Source organism: Seriola aureovittata, chromosome 13, assembly GCF_021018895.1.
Source record: "Seriola aureovittata isolate HTS-2021-v1 ecotype China chromosome 13, ASM2101889v1, whole genome shotgun sequence".
NCBI classification, from domain to species: Eukaryota; Metazoa; Chordata; class Actinopteri; order Carangiformes; family Carangidae; genus Seriola; species Seriola aureovittata.
The window spans coordinates 4,691,150-4,715,721 of record NC_079376.1 but is presented as its reverse complement, the minus strand read 5'-3'; the positions used below and the strand labels follow the sequence as shown (position 1 = coordinate 4,715,721).

Below are 24,572 nucleotides of genomic sequence, written 5' to 3'. Positions count from 1 at the left end.
CTGCACAGCAAACAGACAACCTGTTGCACACAGATTCCAGCTTTATACAGTGAGATGACTGAGAACAAAGCAGCCGCGCTCGGGATGAGTCCAGCAACATCAACGCTGCTTTATTTTTTACTTTCAGCGAGTGTCTGAATATCGTTTCCTCTGGAGAATCACAAGCTTTTTATGAGAGGGACTTTTCGGTTTTGCTGCATAAATGCAATATATCTGCTGTAGTGGAGTTACTGGATCTTATGAGATAAATAAAAAACATCGCCCTAATAATGAAAACACTCCCTTCATTGTACTCAGCCTATAAGTTAGTGTAGATACTGGAGCTGCCTCAGGGCAAAGACTCTATTTTTACACACAGACAGAAAATTTTCAATGTTTCATGAACCATAAATTTGGAAAAGTGCCGCTGGCAGAGTATTTGGGTTCAGGCCTGAACATTTGGGGTGCTGTATTTTTGTCTTTTTTCGACTTCAGAGGTGAACTTTTCCCCCTTCAAATTCATTTAAAGGGTCACTTCACCCAAATTACCACTAAATAAATTAAATTAAGTTGTTGGCAGCTGACCACTTAGATCCAATCTGACTCTGATTTCTGACAAATAAAATGGAGGTTAATGGGATTTAGTTGTGGCGCAGCATTTCACACTCTGGACAAATACACTGTCTTCAGTTTTCGTTTGGAACTACTTTCCTCTGAAGAAATAGTCCCTGTGAAAACTGTCCACCTCATTGGACGAGGGCTCCCTCTCCTCACGAATCCCAGTTAAACCCCAGCATTTAGCATTTAGCATTTATTTCTGCATATTAATACAGTTATCATGGGAACATGCTAACATTTAGCATTTAGTTTGTGTGGCAGTTTGATGTTAGCATGCTAACATCGTTTATTAACTTTGTGTGATTTCACCAAGTACCAAAGTGATTTAAAACTCGGCCAATAACAATAACCATTTTGACTCCGAGCGCAAAGCATTCTGGGACAGTCTTGATGGTGATCTAACTGTGAGTGTGTGTGTGGAGATCAAGCAGCGCCTCTCTGCTCCGTACCTTCCTTGGCGTAGGCGGCGTACACTCCCCTCAGTTTGGGTCTGCTGCTGTGAAGCTCTGCATCGATCTCATCCTGGTAGCCATGAATTTCATCTGTTGAAGATAAACATCACAAGAGTTAAAGCGAGAACGATTCCTGGATCAACGTTATTAAACCTCATAAGTAGAAAATCAGATGCAGTAACTTCTTCATGTCCCTAAAATGACTGTGAAATTCCACTTGTGGTGCTTTTTATGTTCTCGGTTGTTCTGTGAAACTTTACTAACCCTTTAAATTACAATATAATACGTTAGTATAGTAACAGAACACGTGGTTAATTACATGTTGTGCAGAAGAGAAATAATTTTAAAGGCGAAGGGAGCCGTTTCCTCTCTAGGTTTTTCTTTGTATTGACCACATCCAACACCGATCTGCAATTAGTCAAGGTCGGCCGAGTGGCAGCCGCATAGAAGAGAACAAAGTGCAACCAAACTTAGTCTTTGTCTGTGCCACGAACCTGAGACTGACTGTGATGAAAAGCCGATAGAATTCATTTTGCAAACTAAAAGAAAAGCAGGCAGCCCGAGAGTCAAGATGCCTTGAATGTGATGGCAAACAGACAAGGATGTCGCATTCATACCTTCGACGTCATCCATCTTTTTCTTCAGCTCCGTCTCCAGCTACAGGGAGGGAGACAAAGCAGAGAGAGCTGGATGAGAGAATGAGAGACCCTTTATTCTAATGCAGCACTGACTACGGGGTGAAACGGTTACCGAGTTAAACATCTCGGAAAGACAGAACGTTATGACACGAGGATTGTGGGCGGTTGACAGCAGCTCTCAGAAGCACTTTTTCTTCCTACAAGTACAAAACACAGAGACTTTGATTTGATTCCTGTGGTGAGAAACACGGCTGAAGTACAGTACTCACTGCCTGACAACACACAGGTCCGATCTTTTTTATTCCCCTTTACTGCAAAAGTAAAAACCGTTTGTGTGTTATAGAAACCTGGTGGATCCTTATTCAGCTCTTTCCCATTGAGACATGAAAAAACGCTTGATTACTGAGCAGAGAATCTTCTTAAAGGTCCAATACTTTACATATTTTATATTTTTCCTATGTTTTATTTTGAAGTGTTGATCCATAAGAAGATATATTTGTGGTTTTAAGAACCAAAAACCCTGCAAGGTGGGATGGTGGGTTCAGGTGGGCGGGGCTTGGGGCATGGTTCAGAGAGGTGACTGCTTTGTTGTGACATCACAAAGTTCCAGAAGTTCTGACGGCTGGTTTTAAGCCTCAGTTTCTGAATACAGGCTGTGAGCATTTCTCTGTGGACTGAGCGCTTTGATACGTTCAAAGTATTAATACAGAACTTAGACCTGATCTATAATCAAACAACAGATGGAAATCTTCTACGACAAAATCCTCGACTCAAGATTCTACTTGTGTATGAGGTTTTCAACCATGTCATGACTAAAACTTCAACCTCCTCTCTGATGATGACGCCCAGCAGATATGGTTGAAAGCTTTGGAAGTAACGGCAACTAAGTTCTTCTCTGTAAAATTGTAAATTCTTGACTCTAGCGTCAGAAGAAAAACAAATTTCTTGTTTTGTCTGAAACTACAGAAAGCAACATGGACAAAAATCAAACCTCTGACATGGATTACATTTAATATCTGTATGATTTACAGGTTTTAAAATGATCTTGCTACTTAGAAAAATAAATACACATAATAAAATATGTTCTGGTCTCAAATAAGAGTAAGAGTTAGTAAGAGTTAAATCAGCTAAATCTGCAACAGAGCCCATGAAACAAAGCCCAGCTGCTCCCTCTCTGTAAACGGTGTAAACGTACAGAACAGTGATAGTAATTAGACTGTTTTACTTTAAAGGTTAATGTCCTTCATTAATTATTGCTGAAAGCCTGAGGGCTGCAAATATTCATCAAGAAAATATAAGGTAAAATTTTAATAGTCCTTTTTACTGTGTGCCTCTGGCATTTATCACAAATGTTACACGTGGACATATTACTGCACTTCACAGACATCTGTGGCTCCGCAGATGATTTTAAAGGCTCCTGGAAGCGACTTATCTGAAGAACTCAGCCCCTGATTGACCTCGCTGCGTGTCCACACACGTGTTCATACCTGCTCGATTTTCTTCTTCTGTAGTCCAGCTGTGAAGCAGGGCGGGTCACACTCCTGATCCAGATCGATCTTCATGAACTCCTCGATGGTCAGCTGACTGGTGGGCGTGTCCTCAAACTCTATCAGTCTGATGAAGGGAAGAAATTACAGCCAGATCATCAAATACAAAAAATACACATTTATTAGAAGGATAAACCCCATTTTTAAGGCGGTCCTTAACACAAAATACAATACATGAAGCACAAAAATTACTTCCGGACTAATTTATAATTGCATTTATATTTTATACATGCGCGCACGTACATAAAATTAAGATGAAACTTTTTAACTGTCACCACCCACCTTTTTCTTAGCGTGCTCTCACACACTTTCACAACGCTGACAATTTCTTTGATGGTGCGGCGAAACTCGTGCACACGAGCAGCAACGAGAAGAGCTGGAGACAGAAAACAAAAACAAAAACAAAACAAAACAAAAAAACACAGTGTGATGAGATTTAACCGAAAGGTACAAACAGCCCAGTGACGTACGACCCGTCATGCCCCATAACTCAACCTGTGTCGTCCCTGAAACCACAACAGTGCACAGAATATAGATGATTTAATATTCTGTGTCTTATATTCGGCTTTCTTTCTCCATTTTGGGAAGAAAAAAAAATTCATATGCACATAGTGATACAACAAATGTGCACAAACACCGTGAAGACGTGACTCAGGAGTGAATTATAGTCGTGGCTGCAGTTCAGGACTTTGTGTGTGAACACCTTGAAGACTGGAGGACGGAGCCGACAGGACGAGGGCACCTCAGCCTTCAGAGCCAACAGCCAGCCCCCGCACCAAAACAGTTTTAAAGAGGAGTAACAACAACACTAATATTATGCAATGAATTGCAGTGCGGGCCTTGAAGGGGAACAGTTATATAACCGTCATTAGAGTTGCCTCCCTCACTCAAGAGCCTGTTAAAAGATGGATGCATGCTTCTAGTCCTACATGCACACTTCTAACAGCCTTTAGGACTGAAGTGGTGGCTTTTAGCTGCGCTGAGGACTTGCTCAAACATTTCAGCACCATTACCTTGAAACCCCGTAATTGTAAAGTTGCCGGTTTTCCTTTCTTAATGCAGAGTTAACTTTGTGATTTTGTTACTTAGCGATCATGACTCTTTGTCCTTGAACTCGCTGAATGTAATCAGTGATGTAACGCTCTTCTTCTACCCTGAAGAACTTTCTGCAGTTGCATGTTTCTGGTTCATCAGCAGGAGATATTTGCATCAGTTTTGGGAACAAACTTTTCCTTCTCTTCCGTCTGAGTGTATCCTTCTCAATGATTTATGATAAGCAATTAATTATTCAGGCATTGCAGCAGAGGAACAGAGAAAGCAGAAAATTGAAACCATGAGTGTAAACATGCAGGGAGCAGAGGAAGCCGGTGATTCAATTTCAGGACGTCTTAGCTGGTAATGCGTCAAAGCCGAGCGTATTCAGGTTGACGCCGGCAGAGGGAGGAGCTCTGAGCTCAGCTGTTTCTCCTGAACTGCACCACAACACTCCGAGGAAGTGGGAAATCAACACCAGGCGAACTGCGGGAAGCTTAGGCAGGTGCCGGCGGGTTCGCCTCAGCCACGCGCCTCTCCGGCAGGAAACCAGCGAACAGTAAAAGCCTCAAGTGAATTTAGAAAAAAAACTTTATTGGTCAAGTGAACACCAGGATTCACCAGCCACTGCAAACCTGTTCGTGGTGTCATAAACAACACTCAGGTTAATGTGCATGTGTTAAATTTAGGGTTTCAACGATTCTGAAACCGGGATCGAAACAGCCAAAAACAGGAACAGCAACCCTCCAACCAAATTACTGTTCTATTTAAAGTAAGGGCAAGCTGAATATTTGGTAAATTAAAATAATTAAGACTTAATAACCCCATGTGCCTGGGCGTTCCCTCAGATCGGTGGGTGGAGCTCTGCTGGTTATTCCAAGGTCTCAGCTCGAGACTAAAGGTGACCGGGTCGTCGCTGTTAGAGACTCAAAACTGAGGAACAGGCAGCATCATGAGTGTCTTTTAAAACTCTTCTTAAAACATTTTATTGGAAAGCTTTTATGAATGTTTGACATGTTGTTGTGTTTTATTTTCCCATGAATTTATATGTTCGTGTAACTTACCCCTGTTCCTGAAAAATCATTTTAATTGCCTCCTATATGAAGTTAGATTCATCTATAGATTAAGATGACTGGAAAACAGTCTTTATTTTTCCTACATAGTAGCTGCTCATCCAACTGAAGATGAGGCACTTGCAAAGTACATAACTTGTTTTGACTGTTTAATAGTTTTTAAAGGCAATTAGAGCAGGAGAAAAGCTTACATTATCCTTTGAAAAACTGAAGATTATAGGAGCTGTTGACCCATCAAAAGTGGGTCTGTATGATTAGTTAAATTTCCCAGAGGAACATTTTAAACTAAAACTGAATTTAAAGACACTCATCTGACATAAAAACAATCGTCCACAGTGCAGACACTAGATATCTAACCCCTCCTCGTCTCGTTGGTTACCTGCTCCGCAGAGTCCCGACGGCCTCCGTCCCGTGTGCATCCAGTCCCTCTTCATCCTCTGCACCAGTCTCATCGCCGTCATGGAGACGTCGTGGTTCTTCTCACCAAACTCCAGCAGCTGAGCGAACCGGGGAATATACAGGCACGGGTCTGACGGAGACAAGAGGAGGAAGGTTTGTTCAGTGTTTGTTGTGATGCATGTTCATAATATCCACTATTATCCACTAAAGAGCTCATGCTGTAAGACTTCTTGTGTCTCTCATGATTATAACACGTTGACATCAGATGTGTTTGGTTCTCAGACGCTGCTGCCACAAACCTCACAGGACGACACTTCAGCCAAAACTCTGTCCGATGAAGCAGCTGCTTGTGTGTCCATGTGACGTGTGTTTACAAGCCCTGGTTTGTTTTTGTCTGAGCAGCAAACCAACCAAAAGCAAAAAAAAAAAAAACAAGTAATTTTTCCCCCACTTTGGTTCAGACGAAAGAACATTTTTTTCCTTCTTTTTCTTTCACCAAAAATCCTGCCTAAAAATACATCCAGGTTTAACTTCACCAACACCTGTGAGCTCCCCAGTAAAACCAGTCCCCTCCTGCTGCCTGGCTAATTAGCTGCACCAGAGAAACCAGAGGATTAGCATTTTAGCTCAAGTGCACCTCAAAAGCAGCCTGTTTCTCATTCAGTGTCTCCGTCCAGATTTTCTCAGCTGGCCAAAGGATTTGAACGGGCAGCCGTCCAATCACAGGCTCACGTCTCAAACTTTTCTGCTCCTCGAATGTCTCTGAGAAACGTGTACGGTGCATCGTATCAGAAACTTTATGGAAAACACTTTAGATGCAGCTGAGGAGAGAAAAAAGAAAAATAACAGAACCACCTGCTTTTGTCATGAAACAGCCTGGCAGGCGGCCAGTTCGTCTCTTTTTCTTTTTTTATTCTATAAATGAGAAATCTAATTTAATTCTGAAACTCCACTCTGACTGGGAGACAAAAGGTGGACTTTTGTACCACGGCCATGACACTGGAGAATCTTTGAAGTTAGTGGCTGCGTTTAAAGAGCAGTCCAGTGGAAAGCTGGTAGAGCCAGCTGGTAATAAGATCCAGGCTGATCTCTTCCCCCCCCCAACTCCGCACCATGTAATGATACGTCTGCAGAACTGGCCATCACTGCTCCAAGTTTTACTGGAGTGTCTGGGTCCAGGAAAAGATCGCCACAGAAAAAAAAAAAGGGTGTTTAATAAAAAAGAAATACAAAAAATTCCACCTTAAATCCTCCTTCAGTTGAATATAATCAATCTGCGATGCTCAAACAGCCCAGGATTCATTCTGTGATGGAGTGCTTGTGGTTTACCTTTTTTTTTTCGTGAACCCACTTTCCCTCCACCTGCCTCGCCTACTTTCTAACTTCGGTTCCCCACATTCCCCCAAAATTACTTCGACCACCCCCTGAGAGGGGCCGTGAACTTGCTCCTTTCAATCAAATGTGGGAGCAGAGCTGCATGAATAGCATTAAAGTTGTGAGGAAGCTGCGCCCCTTTCCTACTCAAAACCCAAAACGGTCTCCGAGCCACAATGCATTCTGGTCCATTTTCTGTTACTGAGGGGCTAGAAATTGGTCTCAGAGTCTCCTTCTCTCTGATGGATTTCTCTCCGTATTGGACGTCGGTGCAAAACGGCAGCTCCAGAAAGAAGCCTTAACTCATCAGGACCACACCGAATACTGATGCTGCTTTAGGTCACTGAAATCATTTTCTGATATCAAACTGCACTAAACCAGTCACAGATATTTGGATATGATGTCACGTTCGATCAGTCATCCAAGATACATCATCACAGGCAGCTAGGTGAAATCACAGTAGGTGTTTTCAGGTTTTAAAAAAAGGAGAAATGTATTGATTTTTGCGGATATTGGAACATACAGTAGTGTTGATTGTTAGTTTGATCTGCAGGAGATCCCAGAATGAAGAGTCATATTTATCCACCAGTATATTTACCGTTATACAGGGATGTAATGCAGTGTAAAATTAGAAGTTATCTTTCCAACCTTTGTGACATACTTTTCCAATCACAAAGTATCAATATGATGCATGATAAGTTAAATATTGTATTTGTGTTTATATTTGTGGGTGTCTGACTTAATTTTCTTTGATCCAAATCGAGGATGAAAGTGTCGTATGTCTATGACACAAATCTTCCCTTTTTATATTTTTCCATTTTATCAATTATAATTAACTATATAAGGGAGAGAATTTGGGAAGCAGAAAGACAGATTTGTTTTGTTTTTTAGTTTTCATTAGGTTATGTCTTTGGGGACGGTCACGGTCTCTCTACTTTCCAGTGGTGAAAAGGAACTAAAAAATATTACAAGCCCAAAAATACTTGTAAAAAACTGTATTTTCCACCACTGCTACATGAGCGTGGTCTGGGAAGAAAAGGACATGCATTTGTGTATATTTATATCCATGAAAAGGCTCCTTTACAGACACCACAGACTAATGGTAGAGAAGTATAAACCGTGTGTGAATTCAGCTGCACCGATTCTCCTTTATATTTACAGTCAGAGGTGTAGTGCTGCGTATACCCACCTCTGGACAGGTGGATTTATCTATACTTATCTATATCAGTGCACATTGCTGCAGTCAATAATGCTACAGTCTCTCACTTAATCTGTGGTGTTTACTGTGAACTCACACCTCCGTTTCCTGACTTTAGTATTGAAGGCAGTGCCTCCTCCCAGGTAACATCAGTACACAGGTAAGACTGCACCAAGTCTCAGACTCACCACACAAATACGAAGGGGACACATTAGTGCCCTTTTAAAACTTTTAAAAACTGCCTGCCAATGACTACGCCTGTTGTTGCTGTGAGCTGGAGCTGATATAATGTTAGATAACGATATTACACCTGTCAGAGGGAGGTGTGTTGATAAGTGTTCAGATTCAGAACGTAGCAACACCTCATTACAAGTAAAAGCTGTGCACTGAAGTGTGTCAGTGCTATACTAAATCACAGGGTTATTACTTCTGATGCGTTCAAGGGAAGGCAGCATTTTACTGCTGTGAGTGGTCGAGATGGAGCTATGTTTTTATTTACTCTTGGGCAGTGTTATTTATAAGAATGCTTTATACTTTATCAGCTCATCAAATCTTTTGGACATACAATCATAATTAATGGAGAAAATAATAAACTCACATTAAAACTCACTATACAGTCGTCCGAATTAAATTAGTATATTTAAATTACAGTATAGTACACACACACACTTGAGTACATTAACTTACCACATTAAATTACTTTTTTTAAATTAAAAGCATGAAGTTTAGTTGAAGTCACAGTAAACCCACCAACCAAAGCACCACTACTGTTTAATATCTATCTCTCCTCATTACTGTCGTGGGCTGAACGGTCTTATTAAAAAAGACATCCTTTTCTTTTTTCTTTTTTTTCTTTTTTTTTTTTATTAAAGTTTGATTTTTATTTTTATTTTTTTAACCACCGGCTCTAATGATTGGGACGGAGGAGGAGCGGTTGCCCGGTGACGCACTCTGCGGAGCTGCGGAGGGAGGCGCTTCGGTCCCCCTGACGTCAGCGCGGTGCTTGAACGTGATTGGTCCTCGACGAGCCCTGGGCGTCCGAGGAGATCACGACGAAAAAAAAAAAAAAAAAAAAAATAGCAGAAAAAATAGAGTAGACCTTAAAAACTCCCGACAAATGACTACTTAGCTCGGATGCGTGCGGCCGCAAACGGGACAACATAGCTGGGTTCTCGTCGGTCGGGCAGCCGGTTCGGAGAAAGCAGAAGGAGAAATATGTGTGAGGATTAACGCAGAGGCGGGGTGGGAAAAAAAAATAGACTTGAATTACCAGCTGCGACTCTCCGGATTACCCACTCGCTGGAAAAAGGGAAAACAAGCGACGCTCCGCGGACGTTTTTCTCCGTCCAGAGAGGATGAGGTGACCGCCAGGAAACGGAGGAAAAAGAAGAAGAAAAGGAAAAAAATAAAAAATAAAAAAAGTGTTCGCGGTCGAAGTTGGGAACGGAGGAGGAGACGGACTCCGCCGGGCCTGGACACACATTTATATTTAGATGTTGTCGTGTAAACTTCGCGGTCGATGCCGTGTTGAAGCGGCGCCGTAGGAGCCGAATTCCCCGCAGAAAAAAAACGCCGAATCCTCCGCGGAGCAAAACCTCCTCCTCCCCCCTCCTCTTCCTCCTCCTCTTCCTCCTACCACCACCACCACCACCAACCCCCCCGGTACAGTTAGTTCATTCACACCCCGACGGCGACTCGGTTCACCGGATACCAACGCGAAGGAAGACCGTGTTGCCCGCGCCGATGCCAACGGCAGACTGCAGGTTGCTCCATCATGGCCGGATCATGAGGTGTTTGACTTATCTGCTCCTACTTCCCGAAACACTGAAAAAGTCCAAGAAGGTCGGCAAGCTCCCGGACAGGCTGCCGGTATGTTATGAGATCCTGACCCTGTCCCTGACGAGCAAGAAGCAGCAGCAGCAGCAGCAGAAGCAGAAGGAGAAGAAGATGGCTGCGGAGCTGTACCCCGCCGCCAACACCAACAACACCAACCTGGCCAACGGCACTACGGTAGCGGACGCCGAGAAGACCAAGGAGGTGCAGGTGAGCCAGGCCAGCAGCAGCAGCGCGGCGACCACCCCGACCACCCAGCAAAACATCAACAACAACAACGTAGACCCACCCAGCTGGCAGTGCAGCCACCCCACACTGAGAGAGAGGTAACTCCGGAACACCCTGGTTTACAGCTGTAGTAAATTTAATAAGTGTGTGCAAAATATTCCTGAGAGCCCCCCTCCCTCCCTCCCTCCCTCCCCCCCTCGCGCTGCAGGGTTATGACCATAAAGTACATTAAGGTCATTATCAGGTAATGACAGCTCACTGCGGCCGCTGCATTAATATGACAGCAGCTGAAAAGGGAGATAAAATGCACCATAAAGTGCAGTAAGGTCAGCGGACTCTCGGCTCGCACAGTCACTCTCCCTCAGTGGGGTTTTGCGTGCTTTTATTTTGGAGGATCTAGTGATTTTGGGGCACACTATCATGATTAAAAGTTTGTATTAGAGCATAAATGTCAGGTTGCATGCGATTTACTGCATCATCACTTTTTTTATAAACCGGTTTTGCTTGTTTTGCTTGTCTCCAATGTTAATATTTTGATTCTTATATGATATTAAACTGAATATATTTGAGTTTATGACTGTTTATCCGACAAAGCAAGACATTTAAAATGCTCTGGGAGCACGCGATTGCCATTTTTTTTTTTTTTTTACAGTTAATTAACATACGGATAATAAGCAGAGTTAGTGATTATGAAAATATTTGAGTTGCAGCCCTGCTACGGTAGCTATATCCTCCCCAAACCTATGAAAATAACCAGTGTCTCTAGGCAAAAAGAGTGTGGGAGGACTGTTATACAATACTTGAGGCTTATTCATGAAACCTGCTCCTGCTTTTAGGAATGCCTTGATGTTTAACAATGAGCTGATGGCTGATGTCCACTTCATTGTTGGCCCCTTGGGGGCATCGCAGAAGGTCCCAGCACACAAGGTAAAGACGTTTCACCTCTTGGAAAAAATAAAAAATGTCCTTTAGCTGAGCAGGGAAGTTGTTCATGTCTCTGCACCACTGAAAGCCTGCTTTTTTATTGAACTTAGCAAAGAAAAGTGATCAGGTTGCATGTGTCTCTGACGCATCTGTTTGCTCCCTCCCTCTCTCCCTCCCAGTATGTGCTGGCCGTGGGAAGCTCGGTCTTCTGTGCCATGTTTTACGGCGATCTGGCGGAGGAGGAGTCTGAGATCCATATCCCAGATGTGGAACCTGCTGCTTTTCTAATTCTGCTGAAGTAAGCCACTCACCATCCCTCACACAGCCAACCAGAAGGAGAGATGACAAGCGCAGTCAGTGTCACTTCAAAGCATATTATTACTCATCCAAAGCTAAGCAGAGGCGAATGCCAAAATGCTGGAAGCGCCAGAGAGCAGTGGCAGCAGTACGGTGCTCTGTAATTGCTGGTTTTCTCAGCGCTCTTTGTTCAAGTAGAAACATTTTTTTCCCTTTTCCTCATCCACAGCCTGACAGTTTTCTTAGAGGGGGATATATGCAGACTAGGAGTTATAAATAACTTGCCTTTGTTTCTCATTTAGTAGCACCGGCTAAGCCAGCACCATGGACTATTGCGTGTTATGTCTTTGGAGAAAAGGTTAGGATGTGTTAAGTCATCGTAGGAAGACAGTCATTATTTCCATTTAGCTTTTTTTTTGTGGATGCAGTGGAAAATAGACAATGTACAAGCAGAGATTAGCCATTTTCAAGGATCCAAAGTCAGTTTACATAGAAGCACATGGTGCATTACGTCTAATTGTGAGGAATAATATGGAAGATGTAGTTGAGCCGTCTCTCCAGCGGAGCTACTAAGTTAGACTTTTGCATATTTACTGTGATTTAAATACGATTTCCCCTCTGCCAGGTACATGTACAGTGATGAGATCGACCTGGAGGCAGACACGGTGCTGGCCACCCTGTATGCTGCCAAAAAGTACATTGTCCCTGCACTGGCCAAGGCCTGCGTCACCTTCCTGGAAACGAGCCTGGAGGCCAAGAACGCCTGCGTGCTGCTGTCCCAGAGCCGCCTGTTCGAGGAGCCCGAGCTGACGCAGCGCTGCTGGGAGGTGATCGACGCTCAGGCCGAGCTCGCTCTGTGCTCCGAGGGCTTCTGCGAGATCGACCTGCAGACTCTGGAGATCATACTGCGGAGGGAGACCCTCAACACCAAGGAGGTGGTGGTGTTTGAGGCTGTTATGAGCTGGGCCACAGCGGAGTGCAAGAGACAAGCTTTGGGTCCCACCACCCGCAACAGAAGAGATGTCCTTGGCAAGGCGCTGTTTCTGGTGCGCATCCCCACCATGAGCCTGGAGGAGTTTGCTAACGGGGCGGCGCAATCTGATATCCTGACACTGGAGGAGACGCACAATGTGTTCCTGTGGTACACTGCGGCTAAAAAGCCCCAACTGGACTTCCCTCTGTCTGCCAGGAAGGGCTTGGCGCCTCAGAGGTGCCATCGCTTCCAATCCTCGGCCTACCGGAGCAATCAGTGGCGCTACCGCGGCCGGTGCGACAGCATTCAGTTTGCGGTGGACAAGAGGATCTTTATCGCCGGTTTGGGACTGTACGGGTCGAGCGGCGGCAAAGCCGAGTACAGCGTCAAAATCGAACTCAAGAGGCAGGGGGTGATCCTGGCACAGAACCTGACAAAGTTCGTGTCGGACGGGTCGAGCAGTACGTTTCCGGTGTGGTTCGAGCATCCTGTTCAGGTGGAGCAGGACGCGTTCTACACGGTGAGCGCCGTGCTGGACGGGAACGAGCTGAGCTATTTCGGCCAGGAGGGCATGACGGAGGTGCAGTGCGGGAAGGTGACATTTCAATTCCAGTGTTCCTCCGACAGCACCAACGGGACCGGAGTACAGGGAGGACAGATCCCCGAGCTTGTGTTCTATGCTTAAGCTGCTCTGGACTGCTGATGGAAAATTAGGTTCATCCTCGCCTCCCAGCCTTTACAGTAATGTAGCATTAAAGACACTTGAGTAATGTCACACTAAATGGCCTGGTTAGATCTTTGAGAGACTATTTTAAAAAAGCAAAAGGAGCTGTTGTTTTATCTTATTTAATTTAATGTTATTTTTTTATTTAAATACTGGGTTAACGTTATTTGCTCTGATGCCTGTGTTTAAAGGGCTGCAGCTGCTGTAGAAACAACATTAATACGGTGATTTGTGGTTATGTAATCAAGCTGAGCTCCGCAACTGGAACAAGTAGGGACTGCTTCAAATTGTGTAATTGCAAGTCTATATACAATGTTGTTACTATAGTCCAAGCAGCAATATTACACAAGGAGCAAACTTTATGTAGTGTTATGATTCTAAATGCTAAAAAAAAAAAAAAAAAAAAAAAAAAAAAGTAGAAATCTTGTCAGACGCAGAGATGTTTTGCACTTCAGAGGACGGCCTCGGAAACGTTGTGTCTTTTGTAAAATACGATTTAACTGTTAACAGCTTGATGCTGTTAAAGACCAGATGTGTTCTGTACAAGAATGCTTATACACCTGATGATAAAACATAAAGGTTATAATGTGACTGAAGCCACAGATGTCATATTATTGTTGGTGCCTGGGTGAAGGGAGCAGGGGGGGGGATTCGAGGGGCAGCAGCGCCCTCTGGTTACATGGGAGTGAACTACACCTGGGGCTTATGGAAACATGAGGTTCTTGCAGACGTGGATTGATGACTTCACGGGTTTGGTGGTCACAGGTTCAGGGGGCCATTGAGTCGAGGGGGGGGGGCCCTAAGAAAGCTGCTTTTTAAATCAACTCTCATAATCTTTTGTTTTAAAGTCGGGGGTCATTTAAAAGTAGAGAAGCCACATATTTCTATCCTGATCTGTACATACTAACAATCTGCCTCATCTGATATATATTTTTTATTTTATTAATGCTCATTTTCACTGACACAGCTGCACAGGAAGCAACTTAAATATGCCTGAGTACAGAGCAGAACCTGCACTACAGGTCTGCCATATCTCTGCAGGGGAGAGTTTGTGGCAGGGAGATCTGGATACGATTAAGACGTGACTCATGTGCAGCGTAAACAAAAATACTTTCAATTAGCAACAGAACTTTAGTTATTAGGTCAACCTGCAAATTACAGTGGGGAAAAAAAAAGGTGTGATGGGACCGAGTGGTGGTGATGCTCGGGTGTGCAGGAGAAGATAATTAGGACTAAAATAGATTCAGATCTTCTGGGGAAAAGAAAAAAAAGTTTAAGGGAAAGGGTATGTGTGAGTTTTCTCTGAGACTTTTTAATTTTCTGCCTGTGATTCAGCAGGAACATTTTAAAGCTCAACATAGTCAGTTAAAGTCCAAATCCCCTGATATCAGTGGGTTAAAGAGCTAAAAATTTATTTCACAGACTCACCAATCAAGTTAATTTTTATTTCTTTCCTCCCCGATACCTGAACTCGTCCCGTGTGCTGGTCCTGAACACATGGAGCTCACTACAGTCTGTTTGGTAACATGAGCCCAGGGATTGCTGTGATACTAAGACCTTGAGTCTGCAACCCGCTGTGACTTCATGAATCATCAGGGACGACTTAGTTTGGGCTTGGAAACTGCACATTTATCAGCCTGAGTTTAAAAGAAAGGACGTGGGTGTTTGACCAGGCGGGGAGCGTCTGAAGAAAAACACAATCAAGGTGCACTGTGGGAAATGAAGGATGCAGTGTTTTTTTGGAGTTGGACACACTCTGGATTAAAATTCAGGATCTCTCTGCCTCTGCTGCTTCAATTTTGACCATTTTTTCTTTAATCTGTCACTAGAGAGTCCCCAATTTATTATGGAAGAAATAATAAATCCCTGGAGAATCCCTGTAAATCATTTATCAAGAAAAAAAAATAAATATCAAACATCCTCGGGTTCCAGCTCAGGAAATGTGAAGATTTTTGCTGCTATATTCTGTTTTGTAATCATTGTAAGTTGAATATATTTGGGTTTGGGACTGATGGTCGGACAAACCAGGATGTTTGAATATTTCTACATGGGTCTGGGAAATTCTGAGAGACATTTTTCACTAGTTTTTGGTTTTATATAGACGGGTGGTTAATCGCAAAAGTAACTGGCAAATTAAATGACAATGAGATTAACCAGGAGCCGCTCATATCTACATATATGTAGTGAAATGGACACATTATTAATGTTGTAAAAGAGTGTGAAGATGAGGTCGGTACCTATAGCCGGGGCGTTGATGCACAGCTCTCTGGCCAGGACGAGGAAAGTTCTTCCCAGGACGTAGACGTTCACCTGCGGAGGAAAAGAAAAACAAAAAACAGACGAGATGCTGAAGGTAAAAAACACCAGAGAGCGAAGCATCTGTCAGAAGGAAAACCTCGTGCTGCCAAGCGGAGTCTAATTTCCTAACTGGATTTGCGTGGTTACGTGATCCTGCAGCTCCTGTAAGTGAGCTCAGTGACTCCAAGAGCCATTAAACCCATTTAAAAACCATTTACAGAATTACACTGGAGCCCGAGCATCAGTCTGAAATTAAGAGTTTGTCTCACAAGACGCAGCGTTTCCCTCTAACAGGAGGGAGGTGATGGGGATGACTGGTGTGTCTGAGAGGGAGAAAAACACCATCAGGATATGAGATGAGGCCGTTAAGTTTCCCCGTTACATAATCGACCCAAAGGTTGCAGAACATTTCACTTCAATATGTGATTAAAAGCTGATCTCTGCTGCGATTTGAAGGGTTTTTTATTTATTTTTCCTTTTTCAGGCTTGGTGCAGTCTCTCAAACTCACAGTTGTGTTGATTAATTTCTAATCAAATTATCTGCCCCTCAATCACCCCCCCCCCCACTGATTTCCTGTCTCTAAATTACAAGTCTGACTAATACACACACACACACACACACTTGTGTGTTTGGATGTTTCTGAGTCTTTACACGTTTCTGAGTCTTTACACTGACGTTTTTCTTTCACTCTCAGAATCTTTAAAAGTTGACTTTTAAAATAACTCGTTTGTTATTTCTGGTGATTTTCACTGGAGGCGACATGATAACCTTCCTGTACCTGAGAGGACATGACTGATTTATCTGCACACCGCTGTGACCTTTGTACAGACGTCTGCAGCGGACAGACGTCAGCACAGGCAGCGAGACAAAGGGTTACTATGATAAGTGACTGAGCTCTGAGGGGAAAAGAAAGAGCTGAAAAATGGGGAAAAAATAAGTTGTTTAGTCGCCGACATGAAAATGAACATTTCAAATTTACATAAATACTTCTATTATTGAAAATTTCAGATACTATTTTGACTGAACTGAAATCATTTCTTAAAGACCAAAGAAAAACCGCGAGGTAGCGACGGCATCAAAGTGAGGTCTCGTTTCTTTTCACAGAAATCTTATGATTTCCTTCAAAACTGACAATCCTGTAGTATTTTATTTTGGAAAAAATCTAGTGTGACAGCTTGTGGTCACAGCGCTGTGTATGTGTGTTTGAGAAGTTGTTGAAAAGTCTGTGAATGAGGAATAAAAACCACAACAAGGTACAAATTATACGAGAGGGAGAATAAATAGGTTTTCTCATTAGGAGTGCCTGATAGAACAAAACGTGCTGCTCCCAACAGGTCGCTTAGTAATGGCCAGAATAACGTGATCTGCGTGCACGCGGGCGAAAGTGAGATCTAAAGGAGTTCTGCCAACTGAGAAGTTGCCAGTCTTTTACCAGTTTTGTCGGTGGAGCGAAACTCTTGCGTTTGGATCTGGGTGAAACAGGAAGTCAGAGCAGCGAAGACAGAATCAGTGTCTTGTGTTCAGATGAGTAAGAACTCCTGTTGTCGTAAGTGCTACAGGGTGGAGGAGCGGCGAGGAGCGGCGAGGAGCGGGCTACAGCGGTCGGGTGCAGATGAGACTGAGAATGTATGAATGAGAATCTGTGTTAGAGACGGACGAAGCTGTTGTGTTCGTTGACTGCAGGAGAAAAGTCAAAGCTGACATCCTTCACTCTTAGCTGTTGAGTTTGGAGGAACAATACGAGACTGTGATTGGACTGAGCACCGGGATCAGCGGTGAACAGGGAGTTTGTGGAGCAGGAGCTGATGAGGCGGTTTGACTAAGCTGAGCATGAACCTGCTTCACTGGACCACGTGTCGGGGGAAGAGCAGGGGGATGAGAGCCAGCGTGTCGTTGGGGTTATCACGCCGGCGCCTCCCATCACAGATGTTTCATTGTATTTTACCCACAACACCTCCAGAAGGCTCGGCAGTAAATTATATCACCCCCACCCACACACACACACACACACACACACACCCTCCCCACACCCCCACCACTCCATGTGAAAGGATCTAATGACGAATACTGCTGAATAACAAAGCCACGAGGCCGCACATCTATCATATCATCCCAAATTAACGGTGATATGGCGCAGAATTAAGTTCCTGAGGCGCTCCGAGCTGAAATCTGAAGCAGAAGGCAGCGAAAGCCGGAGGATCGGGTTGTGAACTCAGGTCAGATCTCTGTCATTCCTTCAGACCGACTCTCCAGACCTCCGGGGGCTTGGAGGGGGGGGGGGGGTTTGAGCAGACAGACGGACTCTCACTCTCAGCCCCCTCTCTGCAGTCGGGCAGGGACGCAGATGCTCCACTGCTATTCTGGGAAGTGGATTCCAGCGAGGAATTTATACACAAAAGCAGAGAGAGTGGAGGAGGAGGAGGAGGAGGAGGAGGAGGAGGAGGAGGAAGTGGAACAAGTGCGGTCACTTTTAAGTTTTTACAGCTGAACGGCTAAAACGAGGAACAAAAATCAACATCTTTACTCAACTGCAACATTTCAAAGCCGCCTTAATCAATATTTCTCCATCACCAGTGGCAACAACAGCATGACGTGAAAAGGTAAACCCACAGAATCGTCACTCAACTCTGGAGTTCCCCCTCGGCATTACAGAGCGTTTTGAGCTCATTGTTTTGGGTTTTACGCTCCATAAATTGACTGTTTCAGTTCGGTCTCACGCTCTCATCAGCAGAAAAAAAAAAAAGGCAGCGATAAACAAAAACAAATAGGAAACAGCTGGTTTTATTATTTCCCTCAGGAGGCGGCGGAGACCAAACACAGAGATAAAAAAAGAGGGGATACTGGACTTAGATTGATCAGGAGGACAAATGAATGTGTGAGAACAAGTTTGCTATATCAGCTTCATAAAGTAATAATACGTCACATAATAAGTGTTTCTTGTTGTTGTTGTTGTTGTTGTTGTTGTTGTTGTTGTTTGGTTCCCGAGTGGAAAAAAATAAAAATAAAATGTAATAATTGCAGGGGTTGAATTAAATGTTTTAACTTGGGTCTCGTTCCTGTAGTTTCACTTCAATCATTAGGAATCAAATTAACTTGGTGAGAACAATGTTGATTACTAATTATCAAATCAACGTGGCTCGGGTTCATTTGATTAATTGAGATCTGGGAACACAGCAATACCACGAAAAGCCAATCAAGCAGGTTGTAAACAAATGTCCAAATCAGTCGAATGTATTTGTAAGAAGAAGAAAACGAAGGCGAACAGTAAAATTAAAACTGTTTTAAAACATCAAACACTGTTTAGGGACCAACTTCCTGCCTCATCTTTGTGCTACTGCACTTTCCTGTAGTTGTGTTCACAATAAGTTTTCCTGTGCAAAAGGTTTATTACTCACATCATGCTCTAACTTTCTGTTTAGCCTCCAAATAAAGTGGTTTAGATCATCTGGGTAGTTTTATTCAAACCAGGAAACACCGTCGACGCTTTATTTACAAGAGAGACCTGGTTAAAATGTCAGCGTCGAGTGGCTCCCACATATCACGTAACACACCCACCCACACACCCACCCACCCACCCACCCACCCACACACACACACACACACACACAGAATTAGTTCATAACATTTACATACAACCTGAGAGGCAAAGTGTAAAAATGCATAATGCAGGGATGTTATCGTGTTTCCAGATCTCCGCATTTGCTTCGGCGAGTGCAATGTTATAATGAAGGACAGGAATAATGTCCAAAACTGCAAAAAAAAAATAAGACCTGAAATTGTTTCATTTAATTTTAAACACTGGGACTAAAAGTGATTCCTTTACATAATGTATGTATGAAAGTCAGTCGTCCAGTATCTCTGTGCAGCCTGGCAGAGTTTTGTTAATCAAACACAAAACTTTTCTTCTTTAATCTGTAAAACTGACGTTTGACTCAGCAACTAAACGCTGAGCTCGAGTCTTCAAATCAAAATGAATGACGGCTCTGAACCGTCGGCCGCTGAGTCGCTCGCAGACGCAGACGAAACCAGGAGAAAACGATCCCCCTCTGCTCTGCAGTGCTAAGTGAAACTTTCCGGGGTCAGGGGTCAACTCCAAACAAAAACACTGAGCAGACACTTGATACTTCACAGAGTCTCAACAGGTGGAGGCGGCGGCCGAGGCTTCGAGGGGGGAAAAGCTTTCAATTAAAGGATTCCTGATGGGGGCCGGTACGACCGAGGGCCGCTCTGATGAGATTAACGAGCATCAACAACCTTTCTTTCCTGAAGCCACGGGACTAAATGACAGAACCAAACAGCTGCTGACAACATCTGTAAGTCCTCAGCTTTAAATTTTGATGATGATGTCTGACTGATGGAGACCTGGTGGGGTGGAAACGCTGGCTGATCAATTAAAATCAAAATGTAACAAGGATTCAGTTTCTTTCTTCGCCTCCTGGTTTTATATCTAATTTGAATCTGCATCAAAACCACTTATTGAATCTTAAAACAGTCAAACTGGGGAAATATACTTTCAATTAAAAAATAAAGAGGAGAAGAGGATTCTGTGATCTGTCCAGAGCTTTGAATAAAATATTTTTTTATCTGCCGGGAACCTTCCTCAGCTTCCTCGTGACCCGAGGAGACCCCTGCCAGATTAACATGACCCTCCTCATGTTCACCCTCTGACACACCTGTTGTTTAATCCTCCCAGCTACTGATCCACACGTGATCAAACCTCCATCACATCTGAGGTGGTACAACACAGAAAACAGCTGATATTTAAAGTCAGTATTGATCCAGCCCTGATCAATACTTCAGCAGCTGAGTGAAGACTGAAAGTGACAGAGCTCCTCATTCATCCCAACAATGCAACAAACACCAAGTGGCGCGGGTGTGGATCCATAAACAAGTGATCGGTGGAATATCACTGACCCACACCCGCAGCAGCAGCAGCCGCCGAAATGTTGGGCATTAATAACCCCCCCCCCACCCACCCACCCGAAATCCACTTCAAATCCACACCCAGCACTCCACATGCCGGGGTGAGGATGGTTGGGGGGGAGGGGCCGCCACCGGCTCCTGCAGGACAGCTGGGTGCGTAAAAATAAAAGCCCCTGACCAGCTGTGACTCTGAGAAATGTCCCACCACCACCACCAGCTCCACCACACCCCTGACTCACTGTGAATCTGCTGCCATTAAATATGCAGACAAATGGAGGAGTTTCTAAATTTACACACACACACACACACACACACACACACACACACACACCTCAGGTTTAATTACACGGGTGAAAGTCTGAATGCAAGATGACTTCAGGAGCAAGTGGTTAGGCAGAGATGCATTATGGGAGTGGTGGCGAGAGGTAGGTGTGTGTATGCAAGAGGCTGCTCCAGCGGGGTGGGGATCAACACACATCACAGTAAGATTTAAGAAAATAAAGTTTTCTTTAAAGTCTGCAGAAGCTCAATTTTGTTTTGATTTACAATAATTAGTCGATTGATCGATTGACAGAATATTTATCTGCAACTATTCAGATAATGGATTCATCATTTATCTACTAACTACACTGGATATTTAGAGGTTTGGATTGTTGATCGCACAGAATACGACATTTGAGGACGTCACTTAGGAAACTGTTGATGTGATGGTTTTATAGATTAATCAAGAAAATAACTGGCAGATTAATCGATAAGGATCATTAGTCTTGACACTTACCTGCAGGAGATCGCTCAGATCCAGCAGCATGTCTGAGAAAAACAGGTTAAGGCAACAAACCAAAAAAAGAATCAGAAGTAAAAAATGATTTGTCATGATTTTAGATTTAAAGAGTCACATGCAGAAGGTCGACCAGAGACACGGGGAGGTTTGAGGAAAATTAAAGGTCAATTAAGTTTTATGTTTTGTGACCGACGGCTTCCTTCATGCTTCCAATCAAACAACAGAAAATATAAAAACAAACTCTTTTTTTTTAGATTAAAAAACACAAACACTCAAGAGACCGTGTGACTGACTTCAGGGTTTTGATGCTGGAAAGTCACACGGCTCAGTCAGTGGTAACGTACATGGTAATATCTTTGTTCCCAGCATAAAGCAGCAGTGAAGTCCACATTAAAGAAAGCTAGTGCATATTTTCTTTGATGGTTTCAAACTGGAGGTCTGATTCAAGACCGTACAACGAGGAGGAGCGAGAACAGCCGCAGAACCGAACTGTGTTCCTTCAACAACACGCGCCTCAATCAGACACGCACGATGTAAACAGTGTGTAACCAATGACAGCGAGAGATTAACAGCACTGGAGTGCTTGAATAATAGCAGCAGATTAAATTATTTGACAATAATCCGATGATGTTTATGTATCGTGTTGTGTAGGATATGTTTGCGTCATGTGGCAGAAAAGCTTTGGGAAACATTTACACAGACTGTTTCCATCTGCAGCACAAACAAACAGCAGGTTAACCTGAAAGAGGCAACAGGCGAGGTAGGGGGGGGGGGGGGGGGGGGGGGGGGCATTGTGTCATAACCCGCCCCTGGTGAGAGACGTGTCTGGATCCAGTCGCTTCGCTCCCACATGAAGTGAAATAAAGAGAAATAAGTGAAACATGTTGAGCAGCTGCGTCAGTAAATCTAACGAGACACTGAAGCGTCACCTCTGACCACACGACTAAATATACTGACGGACCTGTCGCCTCCCCCGCCGTGACCTCACACACACACACATATACACACACACACACACACACACACACACACACACACACACACACACACACACACACGTACGTCTACCTCTTCAGCCTCTGGACATCCCACCCTCACAGTGACCCCCCCACCCCCCCTCCCCCATCCCTTCCTCGGCTCGGAACACGCTGGTCTCCGTGGCGACGGGGTCTCCGTGGCGACAGGTGCACCTGTCTCCAGGCTGCCAGAGTGGATTAGCGGGGCTCCTCTGAAAAGGCCTCACAATGGAATTAGCAGCAGCAGTGCAGATGAAATGGAAAAGATAATCCCGGCACACGCCGTCTGGAGATTAGAGACGACCGCCTTAATCAGGAAAACAAACGACAGCAGGTCCTTCAACACATCTGGGCCCAGGGAGCAGAAATTAAAAAAACTACTCACATCTTATGCCACAGGAGGGACGAGAGATGGATACTGAAACTGATCAAGTGGTCACGTGCGCACGTTTGTGTTTGTCCATTTCATTTCATGATTCAACATAATATTGGCGCCGTGACAAACCCAGGTGCATGAAGACGCTTTTCGACAGTTTTTCCCCCACATCTGGGATGAACAGGAGCGCCAGACCTGATCGGCAAACATCAACCTCACTAATGCTCTCGTGTCTGAACGGGAGCTTATCCCTGCAGCCAGGTTCCAAAATCTGGTGCAAAGCCTGAATCCAGAAGAGTGGAGGCTGTTACAGCAGCAGATTAATGCCCGTGGTTTGGAAATTAAGTGCTCAACACACACGGCAGCAAATCTACTGAACTCTCTCTGCAGCACAACACAGGTGAAGGCTGCCGCTCCTCCAGAGTAAAGGCTCTGAGGATACGGCAGATGGTTGAAGGACTTAAGGCCAGATGCTCGGTGCATCTCAGACCTACTGGTTTTGGGAAACTCGTGGTGGAAGCAGCCTAACAAGCCAGTTCACTCCAAGCTGAACCCTTTAAGGACTGAATTCTAACATTTTAATCACCATTTGTCTTCTGGAAGCAGAAAAGAAGCGACCAGTTTATGGGAAACGACCTAATTTCACCAGAGATTAACAAAGAATTGCTGTTATTCATCAAGTTTCTTCGTATATTCTGCTGCATGCGACAGTTTTCTAGCTGGTAACAGCATTTTGTTCTGATTCGATGGTTTTAATTGGTGCATGGATGCAAACATAAGTTTCTGGGATTATTTGAAGGGGAAGGACAAACAGAGGAAAGAAGAAGAGACGAGAGAAAGATCAGAAAAAGATGGATTCAAAGAGACAAGTTCAGAACAGATGAACGATCCGTCTGCAGCCTGAAACCGGATGCATGATCCAGATCGCCTGCTCCTCCTCTGTACGGCTGCCTCGTTAAATCAAAGTCCAGATGAGACGAATGTTTCCCTCCGCTTCTCCTTCTCCCTTCGTCTTTGTCCTGATGCTCCCCTGCGACAGCGTTACAGACTCACCCAGCTGTGGAGAAGGAAGTGAGCGGAGCTATTTTTACCGCGGCCTCACTCCTCCGAACATGAACAAACAGACAGGCCTGTGCTGACAAACACACACACACACACACACACACACACACACACACACACACACACACACACGCCCGGTAAACAATGCAGCAGGAAGGCATTACACCGCCCTCGCCCCTCTTTCATTAGGCAAACCTAACCCGGCCGCCCTGTGCTGCTGTTACATAACAACAAGCATCCTCTGAGGCGAAGTGAGTCAGGACTGAACCAACGGCGGCACAGAAAAACACAGAGCCGCTCTGCTTATGAAAAAAGGATGAACCTAAAAGTCCTATTATCCCGGCGCTGACACGTCGCTCTCAGCTCCAATAAGCTGCCGTTTGCAGATTATGAAACATTAAGACGGCGACAGGCGGTCCTGTTCACATCAGACGTAACCTGCAGACTTTGATGTGCCATCCTCCATCAGCTCAAGACGCAGGTTCAACAAATTTAACTTTGCCTCGACTAACGCTGAACTTCTGCTCGGCTAATTACAGCCAGCGTGCGATTAAACGGAGGAGGTTTGCTCGTGCACGCAGGAAACGCTGCTCTGTTCAATTATGGAAGCGGCGCTTTGATCAGATTTCATCTCCACTTTGTTGCAACATTTAATTAGACTGACACACGCAGGGCGAGGGCCAACGGCTAACCGTGCTACCTGCTCCTTTGACTCTCTGTGTATCCACCAGCATCCAGCTGTTTATTTACACACTTAATTCACACACAGATAAAACGATTAATCGATTGGTAAGTCGATCAACTGAAATTTAATTGGCAACAATCC

General features: G+C 44.2%; 2 protein-coding genes across 3 annotated transcripts in view; one reads left to right on the top strand and one right to left on the bottom strand.

The window, feature by feature from the left end:
• LOC130180747 (transcription factor IIIB 90 kDa subunit-like) overlaps window positions 1-24,572 on the bottom strand; it is a 115,477-nt gene that overhangs the window by 76,573 nt on the left and 14,332 nt on the right. For both annotated transcript variants that reach the window (XM_056394478.1, XM_056394479.1), the window contains 7 exons: window positions 21,290-21,321; window positions 15,527-15,599; window positions 5,719-5,868; window positions 3,517-3,610; window positions 3,175-3,301; window positions 1,667-1,706; window positions 1,047-1,139 (listed from right to left, as the gene is read on the bottom strand). In XM_056394478.1, coding sequence (XP_056250453.1) covers window positions 1,047-1,139; window positions 1,667-1,706; window positions 3,175-3,301; window positions 3,517-3,610; window positions 5,719-5,868; window positions 15,527-15,599; window positions 21,290-21,321 — 609 coding nt within the window. The remainder of the gene's footprint in view (window positions 1-1,046; window positions 1,140-1,666; window positions 1,707-3,174; window positions 3,302-3,516; window positions 3,611-5,718; window positions 5,869-15,526; window positions 15,600-21,289; window positions 21,322-24,572) is intronic.
• On the top strand, window positions 9,363-13,885 carry LOC130180748 (BTB/POZ domain-containing protein 6-B). The gene is made up of 4 exons (XM_056394480.1): window positions 9,363-10,469; window positions 11,208-11,298; window positions 11,475-11,593; window positions 12,218-13,885. The coding sequence occupies exons 1-4, from the start codon at window positions 10,054-10,056 to the stop codon at window positions 13,248-13,250; spliced, it is 1,659 nt and encodes a 552-aa protein (XP_056250455.1). The 5' UTR covers window positions 9,363-10,053; the 3' UTR covers window positions 13,251-13,885.

Bases quoted from the DNA above. Each gene is read 5' to 3' on its own strand.
- LOC130180748 (XM_056394480.1), top strand. From the start codon at position 10,054: ATGCCAACGGCAGACTGCAGGTTGCTCCATCATGGCCGGATCATGAGG. The intron at 11,299-11,474 runs GTAAAGACGTTT...TCTCCCTCCCAG, and splicing joins AGAAGGTCCCAGCACACAAG to TATGTGCTGGCCGTGGGAAG. The intron at 11,594-12,217 runs GTAAGCCACTCA...CCCCTCTGCCAG, and splicing joins GCTTTTCTAATTCTGCTGAA to GTACATGTACAGTGATGAGA.